Below are 16,837 nucleotides of genomic sequence, written 5' to 3'. Positions count from 1 at the left end.
TTAAAAAAAAAAAAGATACAAGGTAGTAGCATTCCTAGCTTTCTTTCTTCCATTTCCTCAAAGAGCTGTTTCAATTCTTAGTCTGAGCTTCATTTATCTCTCCCAAGGCTTTCTCGGTAAGGAAAAGCAGCTGCTTCCCATTCCCATCTCTAAGCTTAGGAGCCCAGGAATTTCAAGTCGCATTATCACAAAGAATAACTACATTAAGTGTTCCATATCCTCAAATGAATGAACTCAAAATCCTTCCTCATCTCTCTCCAAATCTTCAAAACCCTTACTCGGACTATGCAATTTTCCTTATCTTTCTATTCACTTATTCTTTTCTCTAACTTCCTTAATTATTTTTTGCTTTCTTATATTTTTTCATTTTTTCACTTATTCATTTACTTACTTATGCTGAGGCAATTGGGGTTAAGTGACTTGCTTAGGATCACACAGCTAGGAAGTGTTTGGTGTCTGAAGTTAAAGATTTGAATTTAAGTCCCCTTGCCTTCAGGTCTGGTGCTCTATCCACTGTGCCACCTAGCTGCCCTCTTTTGCTTTTTTTTAAACTTAGCTAACACTGCCATCCCTAACTCCTCAGCCCACCTCCCCCCCCAAAACTGCACTCATTTTGTTTCTTTCACATTCTGATTGGACACTTCCTGATTGGACACTAATTACATCCTAGACTCTCCACTATTCCACTAAATTCTTCTTATTCTTATTTATCTTCCTTCCTTTTCTATTATCCATAAAGTGGTAGGCTGGCCCTATTATCCACAAAGGGGCTGGCGTACCATTCTCTTAATTTCCAAATTTAATAGTCTTTTCTCAATTCTCATCCTTCTTGAGCTCTTTGAAACTTTTGACACTTTTTTAAAAATCCTCTTCTCCTGTATATTGTATCTTTCTAAGTTTTTCAAGACAGTTATCTCTTCTGGTTTCCCTCCAACTTGTCTGACTTCTTTCCAGTTTTGTCTACTGGATCTTCATCCATAATATGCACACTAACCATGGGTATCAACAGGGTTCTCTCCTGTGCCCTATTCCCTTCTAATTCTTCAATGTTTCGTGTAGCACTTTTATTAGCCCCCATGGATTCAATCATTATTTCTATGCTGATAATTCTCAAAACTTATCCAGTTCCTGTTGACCTTCAGTTTTCTTTCTCTAACTTCTTATTAAACATCTTAAACTAGATGTTCTGTAGTTATCTTAAATTTAATATATCCAAAATAAAACTCATTATTTTGCCTTCCTATTCTGTTTACCTGTTACTGATTAAGATGCCACCATCATCACAGTGTATCAGACTCACAACCTAAGGGTCATTCTTGACTCTTCATAATGTCTCATCCCACTACCATCACTCCATATCCCATTTGTTACCATGTTCATTAACTTTACTTTTATAAAATCTCCCATGTGGTTGCTCATCCTTCATTTTTGAAAAGGCCCAATAACATCACAGAGTGATATCTTAACTTGAATTTTAAAAATTGGACTTAAGTGAGGCACAGCTACACAAAGTCCAATGGCAAGACAAAAGTCAGGAAAATTGGTGATGTCCTGGGATTCAGTGGATGACATTGGTATCTTCAGGGTCTGACTAAGCACTAAGCCCTCCATAGCACCTGTTTCAGTAGCCTTCTGGCTTTTGGAACAGAGTGTTCTCATTAATCCATTGCACCGGAGTAAGTTTTCACAAGTTTGGGTTAGACATCTCCTTAACTCACTGATGGGTTTGAGGCATGGTGGTTAACCTCAACGTGGTTTAGCTTGTCTGTAGAAAAATAATGTGATGCCATTACCAAGCAGACTGAATTGTAAGGGAATTCAGTAAAGAAACTGAAGCAAGGAGATACACTTATACAGCTTTCAATTATAGATATGTTACTTCTACAGCCCAAGGGTAAAGCTAGAGAGTATTATCTAGATAAATTGAGGGCGGTCTCTGAAATTTGATTATCACTGACCAGGTCATCAGTCAGCCACAAACTGAGATATTTCTCAGTCTGTTCAGAATTTGGCAGACTTGAAGTAGGAATTTCCTGAGGCTATCTGGCTAAATAGTGATTAGAATCAAATAGATTGGGAGTTTCCTGAGGCAGATTCCAAAGCCAGAAGACCCATGACCACTGACCCATTAGAACAGAAGCCACTCAAGATCAAGGGACCACAAAATCACATTACATCACAAAGGCTCCAGACACTAAGGGAAGTTCCAAGGTAATTGAGCAGGTGAGTCATGGTAGCAAAGTCCAAAGACTTGGAGGATAACTTGGAGGATAATGAAAAATGGCTGACCTCAAAAGTACTCGGCCAAAAAAAAAAAAATTCTTTCTTGTGCAGTGGATGACTGTTTCGAAGTAATTATTACTGCCACTATATCAATAAGATTTGTGACCTGTTCATTCACTCCTATATATGTAATCCTGTTTATAAATTATTTAGTTAAAGGATTGCATAATTTTTCATGTAAATTTAAAATGATGTCCCATGAACAGTATATATGATGATTTCTTTATAGGTTTGTCCTTCAGGTGGACAGAGAAATAAATCTTCTATAGATAATAGAGTCCTTTGTCCATTTTTGCTTCCTTGTTTAATTATCACTACAAAATAATTCTTCATAATTTGAAGTTATTTCTGAATTCCATTCATTTTTATCTTTTGTGAGGTCCATCAGCATTGACAGAACTAAATGTTTTTGAGGAGAGGTGCTATTGTTTTTGTGTTTCATGTCTTACTGTTCCTTGAGAATAGAAAGGCTTCTTTTTGCAACTATTTATAGATTTTCAAAGTCCCCTCAGGCAGAGTCAGTGCCACTGATTGAATTATAGCACTAACTTAAATATCCACTTCAGGAATGATAGGGGTCTTAAATAGACAGTCATATTTACTTAGGAAACCTAGAGTTTTCTTAGATTGCCAACCCTAACAGGAAAAGAAATGTCGGGGTGATAGAGCATAAGTGGTGCTCTGGGTGCTGTGCAATGCTAATTCTCTATACTTAAGATACTAAACCAGCCTGGTAGGAGCTATTTAATTAAGTAAAAGTTAGTCTAGTCACTTTGCAACCAAGGATTTCAGGGGGCAAACATATAGCAGTATGTGGGAAGTTAATATGAGCTTCATGGTCACAGCCACACCTCACAACTCCATATCAGGTGGACTTCCAGATGGTGATTGGTGGACATAATTGTCAAACAGAGTTTAAATTTCAGTAGCTACATAAAAATCAAACAAAAATACAGTACAACACCTCATTACCACTGTTCTTCTTTCAAAGAAAAAGATCAATTCTGGATTTTCAAAGTTCCTTTGAAGATTGTCAAGGTAAGACCAGAAATGTTCCTAATATTGAACTATTGCATTTTGAAAATAATTTGCATTTCAATTAAAGGGAAAATTTGAAGTTTAGATATATTTAAAATTTTTAATTGTTCTTTCCCCCATTATCACTTATCAAATCAAGAGAACATAAGGAAAAAATCATGACAAACTCTGGGAGAATGAATGCTAAATTGATCCAGATACCTTAAAAAAACATGGTGTCTTGACTAATCATAGCTAGACATGAATCTGGGACAATCAATAAATATGATGGTTTGTTACCATTTGGTGCTCCCAGAAATTTGAGAAAGAAATCCTTCATTGTTCAATAGGCTGGTATTCTCATGTAGATATACTACAGATATATGCTGGGATGGCAAATAGATTTCTATCAGATTAAGCATCTTTTATGTGATTAAAATTTAAGAGTTCAATAAAGTTAAAAATGTATGTGATATGAAACAAATGTTTAAAGCCTTTTTAGTAAGTGTTTAACTATATAATTTACTGTTTTTATCACTGTTAGATACAACCAAACTCAGGAGTTATGACTAAGATGTGACTGAATTTCATGATTTTGGAGGTGGGGATAGGATGGAGCATGAGGGAATTCAGAATCTCCTTTTTTTTTCATTCTATACATAATAATATTTGTGGAGTTTTGTTCTCTACACATAGTACTGGAAATTTCAACAAGGTATTACAGTTCAAAGAACACTGTATCTTTCCCTTCCCCCATTCCCTATCCTACTTCATTATATTGTGAGTTCTTTGAAGGCAGATAAGGAATTTTTTGCCTTTTTTTTTTTTTTTTTTTTTTTGTATCCCCAGTGCTCAACACAACATCTGACACATATGAGAATTCTTTAATAAATATTATTGATGGACTTATGGATAGACTGGAATTGGATGTCAAAGGAGCTGGTTCAAATACCACCTATGGGCACTTAACTACATGTGTGACCTAAGGAAAACCATGATTTCCTTTAGTTCTAGTTTCCATATCTTTTAAGTGAAAAGATTAGATTAGATGGTCTTTAATTGACCAATATATATTTAAATAATAATTTTTTTTATAATCACATCAGGATCTTGACATTTCTAGAAATTTGTTTTATAAATTTTCAGTAAGGCTACTGTTCTTCTGTTAGTATAAGCAAACAAATGGGTATTTTGGTGTTAATTTGGTGAAGGATATGGTGTCACCATCTCCCCTTGAATTTCTGACCATCTTTTTGCCATATTTAGGATGCAACCAGATTAATGTGAAGATGGAGCTGTGTCTACTGCCTAGAAATGACATATTTTTAAATAAATGAAAACAATTTATGATTATAATTGTTTATTCAGCTTTAGTATTAAAATTGTATTATATTCTTTTTAAAATTATTATTAAATAGGCTATTATTGCCACCAAAGAAAATGAAGATTATCTTATTTTTCTTCATCTTGGTAACTGCAGAGGCCATTCCGGTAAGCATTTTGACCCTTCCCCAACCATACCCTACCAGGAAGCTTCCTTATAATGTTCTTTACCTTAGAATTTTTGTAAAATGTTTTCTAAAGATTTTCAACTCCTTTTGCAGAGGAAAAAAAAACTAAATCTTTATAACTATAAAGTATTTAGTGCAGTGCTTGGCATATAGCAAGTGCTATATAAATGTTTGCTCTTATTAGTATTACTAATCAAGATTGTATTGGATTGTAAAATATTTGGGATTACTTTTTAAATATATTTGGTGATTTAGAATCATAGAATCTTAGAATTCAGAAATTATGCATACTGAAAAGAGTGCCTCTATAAGCAGTCATCAACTTTGCAGATGTCTATTATATCATGTCTCTGTGCCAGTCATGTGATTTGTTTCCTGAACTCATCTATTTTCTCTTCTTGTACAGGTGATCTATAAAAGGCCCAAAAGACAATATCACTTCTATTTCTGCCTTCATTGACCTACCAAGTATAACCTGATGTCCTTGATTTCCTCAGTTCCCTGCCACACATATATTTTACTATTTTTTTCCTTTCAAATAATAACTACATTTTCATACTCAGACTATCAAATCTTAGTGATAGTCAAATTTGCCTGTAGTTCATTTTACTTGTTAGTCTTACATGGGTCATTTGTGTATGGACATCTAGGTTATAGATTTTAGTAAGGGTTCTCTCCTTATATTTTATTTTCTGTAAACTTACATGAATCTCTCCTGCTGTTCTTCCTATAGATTGTATCATTTTTGTTTTTTGTTTGGTTTTGGTTTGATTTTTTTGGTGTGTGTGTGATGAATAGCTTAGCAGATTTATATAGATAATTTAGCTTGTATTTTAAGACATGGTCCAGCAATCCCATTCTCAAACATCATCTTTTTTTTATCAGTACAAAATTTTTATTTTTTCATTTTTTTAAAGAGAGGAAAACAAATACAGTGAAACATAACTTTTTCTTCAGATACCTGACTATTTTTCTATTTATTTTGATGGGATGAATACCCTCATCTTTTTTTTTTTTCTTTTTTTTCTGAGGCTGGGGTTAAGTGATTTGCCCAGGGTCACACAGCTAGGAAGTGTTAAGTGTCTCTGAGACCAGATTTGAACTCGGGTCCTCCTGAATTCAAGGCTGGTGCTCTATCCACTGTGCCACCTAGCTGCCCCCTCATCTTTTTTAAAATAATAGTCTTTTACTTTTCAAAATACATGCAAAGATAGTTTTCAACATTCATCCTTGCAAAACCTTGTTTTCCATATTTTTCGCCTTTCCTTCCCACTTCCCTCCTCCCCTAGACAGCAAGTAATCCAATACAGGTTAAACATGTGTAGTTCTTTTAAGCATATTTCCACATTTATCATGATGCAGAAAAAAAAAATCAGATCAAAAAGGAAAAAAATGAGAGGAAAAAAAAGCACCCAAACAACAACAAAAAAGGTGAAAATATTATGTTGTGATCTATATTCAGTCTCCACAGTCCTCTCTCTGGATGCAGATAGCTCTCTCCTTCACAAGTCTATTGGAATTGGACTAAATCACCTCATTGTTGAAAAGTCAAGTCCATCATAGTTGATAACCTAATCTTTTTGTTGTTATGTACAATGTTCTTTTGCTTCTACTCACTTTACTTTGCATCAGTTCATGTAGATCTCTTCATGTCTTTCTGAAATCATCCTGCTAATTCTTACAGAACAATAATATTCCATATCATTCATATATCATAACTTAATCATTTTCCAACTGATGGGCATCCACTCAGTTTCCAATTTCTTGCCACTACAAAAAAGGCTGCTGCAAAACATTTTTGCATATATGAGTTCTTTCCCCTTTTTAATGATCTCTTTGGGATACTTAGAGGCTGTTGGATCAAAGAATTCTCCTTTTCCTCAATAGATTCAGCGTGTGCGTGTGTGTGTGTGTGTGTGTGTGTGTGAGAGAGAGAGAGAAAGAACATTTCATTATTAATTTTCCTTGATAACTTAGAACAGAGAGGTTTCATAAGCCTCTTCATTTTCAGCAGAGAGAACATTCTGCTTTTTGAGCCAATTAACATTTACTTGTAGCAAAAACATAAATATTGGACATTTTAATGAGGGAATAATGGTAAACTTCTTTTAGTTGCACCCCTAAAATTAAAACAGATCCTTTTTTTTTATCCTTTGCCTACTTTTGTTACTTTCTGCCTTGTTTAGAAGAATGGTTTATTTCTATTAATTTATATGCTCCCCCAAAATTATGTTCAACTCTTATGCCCATTTTTTGCTTTTTGCTCTACAATCCTAATTTAAAAATCAATTAAGACAGAAAATTTGACTTAAATTTGTGGTAAGCAAAGGAAATAGCAATAATGACAACTACATTTTCCCTTCAAACTCTTATGTAAGAAAAAACAATTGCTCTAGTTATCAAAGAGGAATAACTCCAGAGAATCTTGGAATAGTAGGTTCATAGGAAAATAGGTTTAGAGTTCAAAGTTGAGCAGAGAGGTCATTTAAATCAACTTCCACATTTGCAAATGAAAAAAAAAAACCAGAAATAAGCTAGAGTTATATATTTAGGGTCCCACAGGGACTAAATGACAGACATTTGATCTATTTTCAGATATTTGAATATTTGAACACAAGTTATAGGATTCCAAAGCACTCTAAGATGTCTTAGATTCATATTTTATTTTGTCCTGGGCTACAGCTTTCTGAGTCAGTATGCTTTGTCTCTATTATGCCATAGACTCAGTTGGTAACCAAAGTCTTCCTTCATGCCTTTATGATAGTATATTTATCACTCAACTACTCTGTCCCAGTGAAGACATTTGTGTATCCTATAATGTTATTTAGGGGAGGACTTTTTGTGTTTTATAGATATGCCAAATTTGCATAACATGCCTAAAGCAGTGAAATGCAGTGGTGTGGCAGTCCCTGCCAAAAGCAATGGATTGAAAAATCCTAAACTAAATACTATGAGCTTGGGAGACAGTCAGGAAGACCCAAATTCAAATTTGACCTCAGATATTCATTAAGGCTAAGAGACTTTTGTTTACCTCAATTTCTTCAACTGTAAAATGGAGATTTTACATAATAGATAATAGATAATTAGATCTTATGTAATAAGATCTAATGCCCAGAGTTGTCATGAGAATCAAATGAGATCATATTTTTAAAGCACTTAGCACAATGTGTGATATGTAGTAGGACTTGTTTTTAAAATCTATGTTTTACTATATTTTTACTTATTTTGTTAAATATTTCCCAAATATGTTTTAGTCTGATTTAGACAGTGCCACTACACAAATATGTGCCTTTGCTATAGAGAGTAGCTTTAAAAGAGATGAAGGCTTCATTTTTAAAGGAAGACACATTAAGGAGAGACCTGTGAAAATGGAGAGAAACTTGTGTAATGCCTAAGACAATATTACTAAAGAAAGGCAATATTACTAGAGCAAACCATGGAGTATGATAAAGTGTCATGTTAGAGGGGAAGGTGTAAATAAATAAAAATGGCTACTATATATTTTTTAGCACTGAGTGACCCTGGGAAAATGAGTATTACAAATAAGACTACCAACTGTGTTTTAGAATATTAAATTATTACACTTATCCCTGCAGATGAGTAACTGAAAAATAGTGCTCTTTGCAGATATAGGGAACTATGAATATGAGGTATAACATATACAAGATTAATAAGCTGTTCAATTGTGGCGAAATGCCTTTTAAAAAATTCTTTGTTCATTAGGTAGGGGAAGGAGAAGAAATATATTCAGAAATGAAGGTCAAATCATTCCTTCTCTTTGAATTTCATTTTTCTCATCTATAAAATTAGGAATATGACTTAAACTTCCTTTATCCCAAATAACCAGAAACATAAAGCATGAACATACTTCTCAAAGGAGCATTTAAAGCACTTGCCTTCTAAAAATATATCAATAAGATATTTTAAAAACTTTTAATTAAAATTATGTCAATTATTGGGGATTATGTGCAAATTTAGATAACCCAAAGAGGATAACTCCTACTGAATATGTGTGTGTGTGTGTGTGTGTGTGTGTGTGTGTGTGTGTGTGTGTGTATGTATTGGGGTTGGGGGAAGAAGGTGGTAGAGGCACTTTCTAAGAGAAGATAAATGCCTAGAAAATATTTCAGACCCTTTTTGTCACAGGAATTTCCAAGACAAGGAGTTCATTTAAGCTAATCAATATAGCAATACAAATTTTCTAATCTAAGACAAACAATAATTTGCAGGTCTTCTGTGTGTAACTATATTTCTTTTAAAAAAAATTCTCCCCCCACAAAATCATTTTGAGAAGATTAAGCATATTTCTAACATAAAACTTTAATATTCTGTTTTTAATTTGACAGGTTTCTCAGATCAGACCCCAAGAGAGGTATGCTTTTAATAGATCTGTGGACTTAAACTGTTCAGGAAAATCAGAAGTAACCAAACAGGTATCAGAAATTTAGAATGTGTTTTCTTTATATTCTTAAAGTCTGTGTATTCCACTTGAAAGTATTATTTAGAGAGGCTACAATCTACTCACTTCAACCACTCTTAAATCTTACTCTTTATTTCCATTGCTACCACCCTCATACAGACCAAAGATATAACTATCAATTGTTGTTTCTGGGACAAGTTTTACTATAAGAGCTGTTTATCTCCACATAAGGGTATAGGATCCTGTGGGTTGTGCCTGTTTGGGAGAGGTAATACACCTTGGAAAATCAGTAAGTTTCTAAACTATTGAAAAGAACATGTTCTGAGGTGAGAGTAGAAAGGAAGGAAATGAATCTTGAAATAGGTTATCAACATCTTTTAAATTTCCACCTTGTTGCAAAGCTCCATTGAACCTGCCCAAATGTACCTAGACTATAGTAATAATCTTTTAACAGATATTTCTACCTTTAATTTTTCTCCTTTCTAATTCATACTTCATGTCACTTCTAGAATATTTTTTCTTATACATCAATGTAATCATTCAACTCTTCTGTTCAAAAATCTTAGTGACTTTTTACTGCTTCCCAAGGAAAATTATAATGTTCCTTTGTCTCATATTCAAGGCCCTTCACAATCTCATCAACCAATGGTATTTGATACTGCTCTGTACATTCTTGCCTCTTTGTTTTGATTATTCTATTCATCATGTCTGAAATGTTCCCTTTTCTGTTGAACTCCAACCTATCTTGTAAAGCCCAGTTCCCAGGTATCCCCTCCAAGAAGACTTGCTGATTATTTGTATTGTATTTGTATTCATGTGGCTTTTTTATTTTATATTTCTTTTGGGTTCCTCATGTATTATTTTGTTCATTATAGCTTTTTTTTTTTTTTTTTTTTTTTTTTGGTGACATTGGCTTGCCCCTAGAGCTGAGTACAGTCTTTTCATCCAATAGACTCTTCCCCCCCCCCCCCCCCCAAGGCTGGGCTTAAATGACTTGCCCAGGGTCACACAGCTAGGAAGTGTTAAGTGTCTGAGACCAGATTTGACCTCGGGTCCTCTTGAATTCAAGGCTGGTGCTCTATCCACTTCACCACCTTGCTGCCCCTATCCAATAGACTCTTAATAAAAGTTTTTTAAAATTCAATTGAATTGAATTGTGGTTAAATTGTCTTCTATATTTTAAACTTATGCTATTAGATATTTGAAATAACTGTTCTAACAGTGAAGCACTTTTCCCCATTGCTATCAAAAGATCAGTAGAAGGAAGGAAATAAGATTGACATAATTGACATTTACCATAAACTAGCTATGCTTGTAAATGAATATAACCAACCATATCTAATCTGCTTCCAGTGAGATATGATTTTTTGGATAGTCATATTCTGCTTCTTATCCTAGCGTAGTGCTTAAATATAATAGATATATAATACATCTTTTGCAACTGGTTGGCTGAACTTTGAAGCACATCTTTGCTTAGTTGTGGTAGTCCTAAACAAATTATTTTTTTAATTAATAAAATTTTTAAAACTAATAGAAAAGTTACACAAAATCTTAAAACTTTGAAGTGAAAAAAATTAATTTACTCGACTATCAAAAAATCACCAATATTGTTACTGTTTTTCTAAATGAGGGAAATCAGAGAACACAGTTTAAGTTTTGACTCTGACTCTGTGACTTTAGGTTTCATTTCTTCGGTTTTTACTTTCATTATCTATATAATAAGGAGGTTGAAGCTGATGACCTCTAAGGTGTCATCTTTAGCTATTATCCTAGACCTTGGTCAAACCAGTCCTCCTTAGATCTCATTTTTCTCATCTATAAAATTAGGAATATGGTTGAAATTGAAATAACCAGAAACATATGTATGAACACATTTCTCCAAAGGAGCATACAAAGCACTTGCCTTCTAAAAAGGAAGAAAATATCTCTTAGCATATGTGTGTGTGTGTGTGTGTGTGTGTGTGTGTATATATATCATACTAAGTATATTTACCATAAGTACTTTGTATCCATAAAGCATTCTTCAAATGTTATTATATATTCTGGAGACTATATCACTTGGTTCCTATAAAGTAATAGTAATTCAATAAGAATTTGTAGTAACTTAGTAGCAATTTTGTAGTAATTTGTAGTGTCAGTAAGAAAATTTCTTTTCTGACTGGCACACATTTGAATAATCTTTTAGAAGTAACTTTTTTATTCCATTGAGAAATATACTTTTAAAAAAATTTATACCTGACTGAGCAATTTCAAAACCTATTTTAAGGTTCTCTGCAACTTTAGTGCTATCTTTTGATTTTAAATGAAATTTATAAAAAAACAACAAAAATTATAAATTATATATGTAATATAAACACATATGTGTAAATATCTATATATGCATGTAGATACTATATACATCTCTATACTACATTTAAGATAAAATAAATGTATAGCATATAGTATATACTATATAAGGTATATAATATTTTATAGTATATACTATAAAAGACATATAGTATATAAGATATATAGTATAGATATATAAGTGTGTAACTATATAAGACATAAGTATATAAGTATTGTTTGTACTATACAAGATATATAGCATAGACATATAAGTTTATACACACATACATATATATGTATGTAGTATCTGTATAGATAAATACATTGAAGAATGATGACCTCATTTTCTCATCTTATCTCTATCATACCTTCTCTTACATTAGGAGGCAAGTGTTTTGAGGACTCCTTTGAGAACAGTTTACATTATATATTTCGATGATTTAGAATAATAGAAATTAAGTGTAGATTGTAACCTTGGAGATAATTTTAATCAGATTTCTAATTCTATAGATCAAGAAAATGAGGTCTAGGAAAAAAAAAGTGATTTGAACAAAGATATAAGATTATGGAATCTAGAGCTAGAAGGAACCTTAAAAATCCTTTAGTCAATACTCTCATTTTATAACTCCTGTAATCTTCAGGATAAAATATTAAATATTCTGGCCCTCCAGAATCATTATAACCTAGCTTCCTCCTTTGCAGTCTTCTTACACCTTACTCCTCAATATGTATTCTTCAATGCAGTGACACTGACCTCTTGGATATTCCATTTTTATTTATTTTTACTTTTTATTTTTATTTGTTTATTTTATTTGGCATTTTGTCTTGCTGTCTCCAATGCTTGGAATGCTCTCCCTTTTTTATCTCTGCCTATTGACTTCCCTGTTTTCTTTTAAGTGTCAAATAAAATCCAGTTTTCTATAGGAGACTTTTCTCAACTCCTCTTAATTGTAGTGCCTTTCCTCTCTTAATTTTTTCTTATTTATTCTGCATAGAGTTTGTTGTATATATTTGCTTGATTGTTTCCTTTCCCATTAAATTGTGTCCTCCTGGAGGAAAGGGACAATATTTTATCTCTTTTTGTATCCTCATTGCTTAGCACAGTGCCAGGCACATAGTAGGTACTTTAAAACATTTATTGACTGACTTACAGATGAAAATACTGAGGCTCAGAGAAATTGAGTAACTTGTCAATGTTACATATGTAATAAGTGGTAGAGCCAAGATTAATTAGAACTAAGACTCCTCTCACTTTGAAATCAATTCTCTTTCCAATGTCTTATGCTGCCTCTTACATTAAAATGAATCATTGACCAAAATTTTAAAATTATATTTAGGATTATTTATTACTATCCAGGTAGAATGGTATAGCTTTTATTCAAATAAATATTCTACATGACCAAGAAATTAAATTATCTTATTTATTTTGTCCCCTTTTAGGATCAGATAATTGTCAATGGTACGGTCAAAAATAGTGAAAGAAATGAAGACCTCACATATGAAGAGGAGAAGGAGATACAACTGTATAAAAATGGCAGTGATAAAGGACAAATGAATGCTATTGAGAATGCAAATGTAGGAAAAAGGGGATCTTCTATCAGTCCTAGATTAGACAAAGAAGAGAGAGGTGATGGAGATAGATATGAGGTGATAACATATCCAGGAACATTAGCGAGAGATGGGAATGCAGAAAATGGCACAACAAATAGCTTTGAAGGCATCATTTACAAGGCAGGAAATGTAATGAATAATAATAATGGAAGCACTAGTGAAAATGTCAAAGAAGGAAATGTTACCAACACAAACCAAACTGAAATTATCAATGTTCAGCAAGAGAACATAAACAAGAATCGAAGCAATGAAGATGAAGGAAATGAAAACATTGATAAAAATGAAGGTGGTCTAAATGAAAAAATTCCTAACAGAGGAGATGGGAATTGGAGTAATCAAACTGAGTCTCCAACTGAAAAAAGTGAAGCTAAAAATGTGAGTGGAGAAGATGAAAGCTGGAATGATAATGATGGTGGTGCTAGTGGCAATGGAGCTGATACCTTTGAAGGTAATGGTTCTGGTGATGATGAGGGAGAAAAAGCAGAGGAGAAAAATGAAAGCACTATTGATAACACAGATTCAAGCTTTCCTAGTAATGAGGTTCAAGAAAATGGAAATGAAGATGACAGTGATAATAACTTAAGCAAAAATTCAAGTAATGCCAATGAAGATGATGACACTGGAGACAAAGATGATTCCCTCAATAGAGAAAATGCTTCAAAGAGTGATGAAGATCATGATAACACAGTAGAAACTACTGTGGAGCTGACTTTATCCTTTAGAGGTGGTAAAAACGGATTCAATGAAGACTCAGGACCCAATGACATTAATAGAGTCCAAGAAAAGGTAAGTTTTAGAATCTTTTTCTTTTTTCAGTTAAAATAGAAAAAAAAATTTCTATATCTTTTTCTTTCAAACAAATTAAAAAAAAATAACAACCCTGCATTCTTCTACATTATGCTTCTCTAGTCTTTATTTTGAATAAAAAATACAGAATTCATGCATTGGCATGGTATAACTTTGGAAATTAATATTTCTACAAGTTTGCTGAAAATATTTTAAAAGTTGTGTCTTGAACAATGAATTTGCCAAGTTACTGTTTGCAGAATTTCACGAGAGTTCAGAACTTGAAGGGAGTTTAGAATAATCTAATCCAAAGGCACTGAATTTTACAAATGAAGAAATCTAGAAAATGGATAGCAAGGGAGATTAAGTGGGCTGGTCTGTGATCACCAAGATAGGGAGGAGCAGCCTAGAATTCACATCTGACTATTCTTCAGCATGATCTGGTTCTCTTTCTACTCTGCCAACCCCGCTCAGAGTTCTACTGGGGCAGAGAATTTGAAGTGACTATTGAGGAGTCCCAAGAGTGAAGATGTTTCAAGCTCAAACAAAGTATAAATGTCACAAATAATAACTTTTAAAATATAAATTAACATTATATCGGATCAGTTGATGTAGTTCAATTTTCATAATTTTGTGGTAGTATATTGTTTCTTTACTTATACTTTTTCTGTCTGTCCTTTCATAGCAGGTAGAAAACAATGGGACCAACAACAGTAATGGTATGGGAGCTACTAAAGAAGCTGAGAAAGTAAATGATGCTCTTAGAAGTAAAGGAGATGGCATTTCTGACAAAGGATCCCGTGGTGTGGCAGGGAAAGTTGACAATGAACCTATTGGAAACAACCTGAAAACAAAACTGGGAGGAAAAATCGGACACAGAAACATTGGCAGTGAAAGCAATAGTGATGGATATGATGATAGCTATGATTTTGACAATGAATCTATGCAAGGAGATGATCCTAAAAGCAGTAATGATGAAGCCAAGTCTGAAAGTGAGGATATCAGTAACAGTGAGGGCAATGATTCTAATGAACCTGATGAATCAGCTGGTGATAGTAATGGTAGTGACTCACCAGAAAGAGGAGATGAAGATAGTGAGAGTGTTTCAGACACTAGTGATGATGATGGTGACAGCACCAGTGATAGTGGTAACAATAGTGATGGAAACATAGCAAATGGCAGTAGTGATAGTAGTGACAGCAATGACAGTGATAGCAAATCTGATAGTGATAACAGTGATAGTGAGAGTAAATCTGATAGCAGTGACAGTAGTGACAGTAGTGATAGCAGTGATAGCAGTGACAGCAGTGACAGCAGTGATAGTGATAGCAAATCTGATAGCAGTGATAGCAGTGACAGTAGTGATAGCAGTGACAGCAGTGACAGTAGCGATAGCAGTGACAGCAGTGATAGTGATAGCAAATCTGATAGCAGTGATAGCAGTGATAGTAGTGATAGTAGTGACAGCAGTGATAGTGATAGTAAATCTGATAGCAGTGATAGCAGTGATAGTAGTGATAGCAGTGACAGTAGTGATAGTAGCGACAGCAGTGACAGTAGCGATAGCAGTGACAGCAGTGATAGTGATAGCAAATCTGATAGCAGTGATAGCAGTGATAGTAGTGATAGTAGTGACAGCAGTGATAGTGATAGTAAATCTGATAGCAGTGATAGCAGTGATAGTAGTGATAGCAGTGACAGCAGTGATAGTGATAGCAAATCTGATAGCAGTGATAGCAGTGATAGCAGTGACAGCAGTGATAGTGATAGCAAATCTGATAGCAGTGATAGCAGTGATAGTAGTGATAGCAGTGACAGTAGTGATAGTAGCGACAGCAGTGACAGTAGCGATAGCAATGACAGCAGTGATAGTGATAGCAAATCTGATAGCAGTGATAGCAGTGATAGTAGTGATAGCAGTGACAGCAGTGACAGTAGTGATAGCAGTGACAGCAGTGACAGTAGTGATAGCAGTGACAGCAGTGATAGTGATAGCAAATCTGATAGCAGTGACAGCAGCGATAGCAGTGACAGCAGTGATAGTGATAGCAAATCTGATAGCAGTGAAAGCAGTGACAGCAGTAATAGTGATAGCAAATCTGATAGCAGTGACAGCAGCGATAGCAGTGACAGCAGTGACAGTAGTGATAGCAGTGACAGTAGTGATAGTGATAGCAAATCTGATAGTAGTGACAGCAGTGACAGTAATGATAGCAGTGACAGTAGTGACAGCAGCAATAATAGCGACAGCAGTGATAGTGACAGCAGTGAGAGCAAATCTGATAATAGTAATAGTGACAGTGAATCTGATAGTAGCAACAGCAGTGATAGCAGTGACAGTGATAGTAAATCTGATGATAGCAGTGACAGTAGTGATAGCAGTGACAGCAGTGACAGTGATAGCAAATCTGATGATAGCAGTGACAGTAGTGATAGTAACAGTAATGAAAGCAACCATCAAGGCAAGTCTAAAAATGATACCAACAATGGAAATGAGAGTGATAGTGACAGTGTCAGTGAAGGCAGTGATAGTAACCATCTAACAAGTGATGATTAGAATAAAGACCAAGAAGTGGTAAGTTCCACATGTGAAAAGCTCTAGTAATTTCTAAAAAGTAAAAATTTCCGTGAGAGAAAGTGAAATGAAAGTCAGACATCACCTCAGACACAACTGTAGAAATTGTCCAAATTTGGAGCCAAAGAAAAACTAACAGATATATTCTGAATCCTTTATCTGTATGTGTTTAAAGCTAGTAGGTGAAAATGTTAACATAAATATAGATGTGTTTAAATGTATTGAAATTTCTTTGTGTTTTAACATAAATTCAAATGCAAAGTAAAATGTGAAACAACTGTGGAGAGATACTGATTAGGTTGGCCA

General features: G+C 34.0%; 1 protein-coding gene across 1 annotated transcript; it reads left to right on the top strand.

Moving 5' to 3' along the window:
- The first annotated feature begins 2,113 nt into the window (after positions 1 to 2,113).
- On the top strand, positions 2,114 to 16,513 carry DSPP (dentin sialophosphoprotein). Its single transcript, XM_074275761.1, has 5 exons — positions 2,114 to 2,211; positions 4,719 to 4,791; positions 9,158 to 9,244; positions 13,000 to 13,956; positions 14,645 to 16,513. Exons 1-5 carry the CDS (start codon positions 2,114 to 2,116, stop codon positions 16,511 to 16,513), a joined length of 3,084 nt encoding a protein of 1,027 aa, XP_074131862.1.
- Positions 16,514 to 16,837: the final 324 nt, after the last annotated feature.

This window comes from Sminthopsis crassicaudata, chromosome 6 (assembly GCF_048593235.1).
Source record: "Sminthopsis crassicaudata isolate SCR6 chromosome 6, ASM4859323v1, whole genome shotgun sequence".
NCBI classification, from domain to species: Eukaryota; Metazoa; Chordata; class Mammalia; order Dasyuromorphia; family Dasyuridae; genus Sminthopsis; species Sminthopsis crassicaudata.
Note: the sequence above shows the minus strand (reverse complement) of the source record. Positions and strands in the feature narration are given on the sequence as shown.

What these genes read in the sequence shown, in the direction of transcription:
- DSPP (XM_074275761.1), top strand. Translation starts at nt 2,114, where the DNA reads ATGACCACTGACCCATTAGAACAGAAGCCACTCAAGATCAAGGGACCA. An exon ending in ACACTAAGGGAAGTTCCAAG is followed by an intron (nt 2,212 to 4,718) that starts GTAATTGAGCAG and finishes ATTATTAAATAG; the next exon opens with GCTATTATTGCCACCAAAGA. An exon ending in TAACTGCAGAGGCCATTCCG is followed by an intron (nt 4,792 to 9,157) that starts GTAAGCATTTTG and finishes TTAATTTGACAG; the next exon opens with GTTTCTCAGATCAGACCCCA.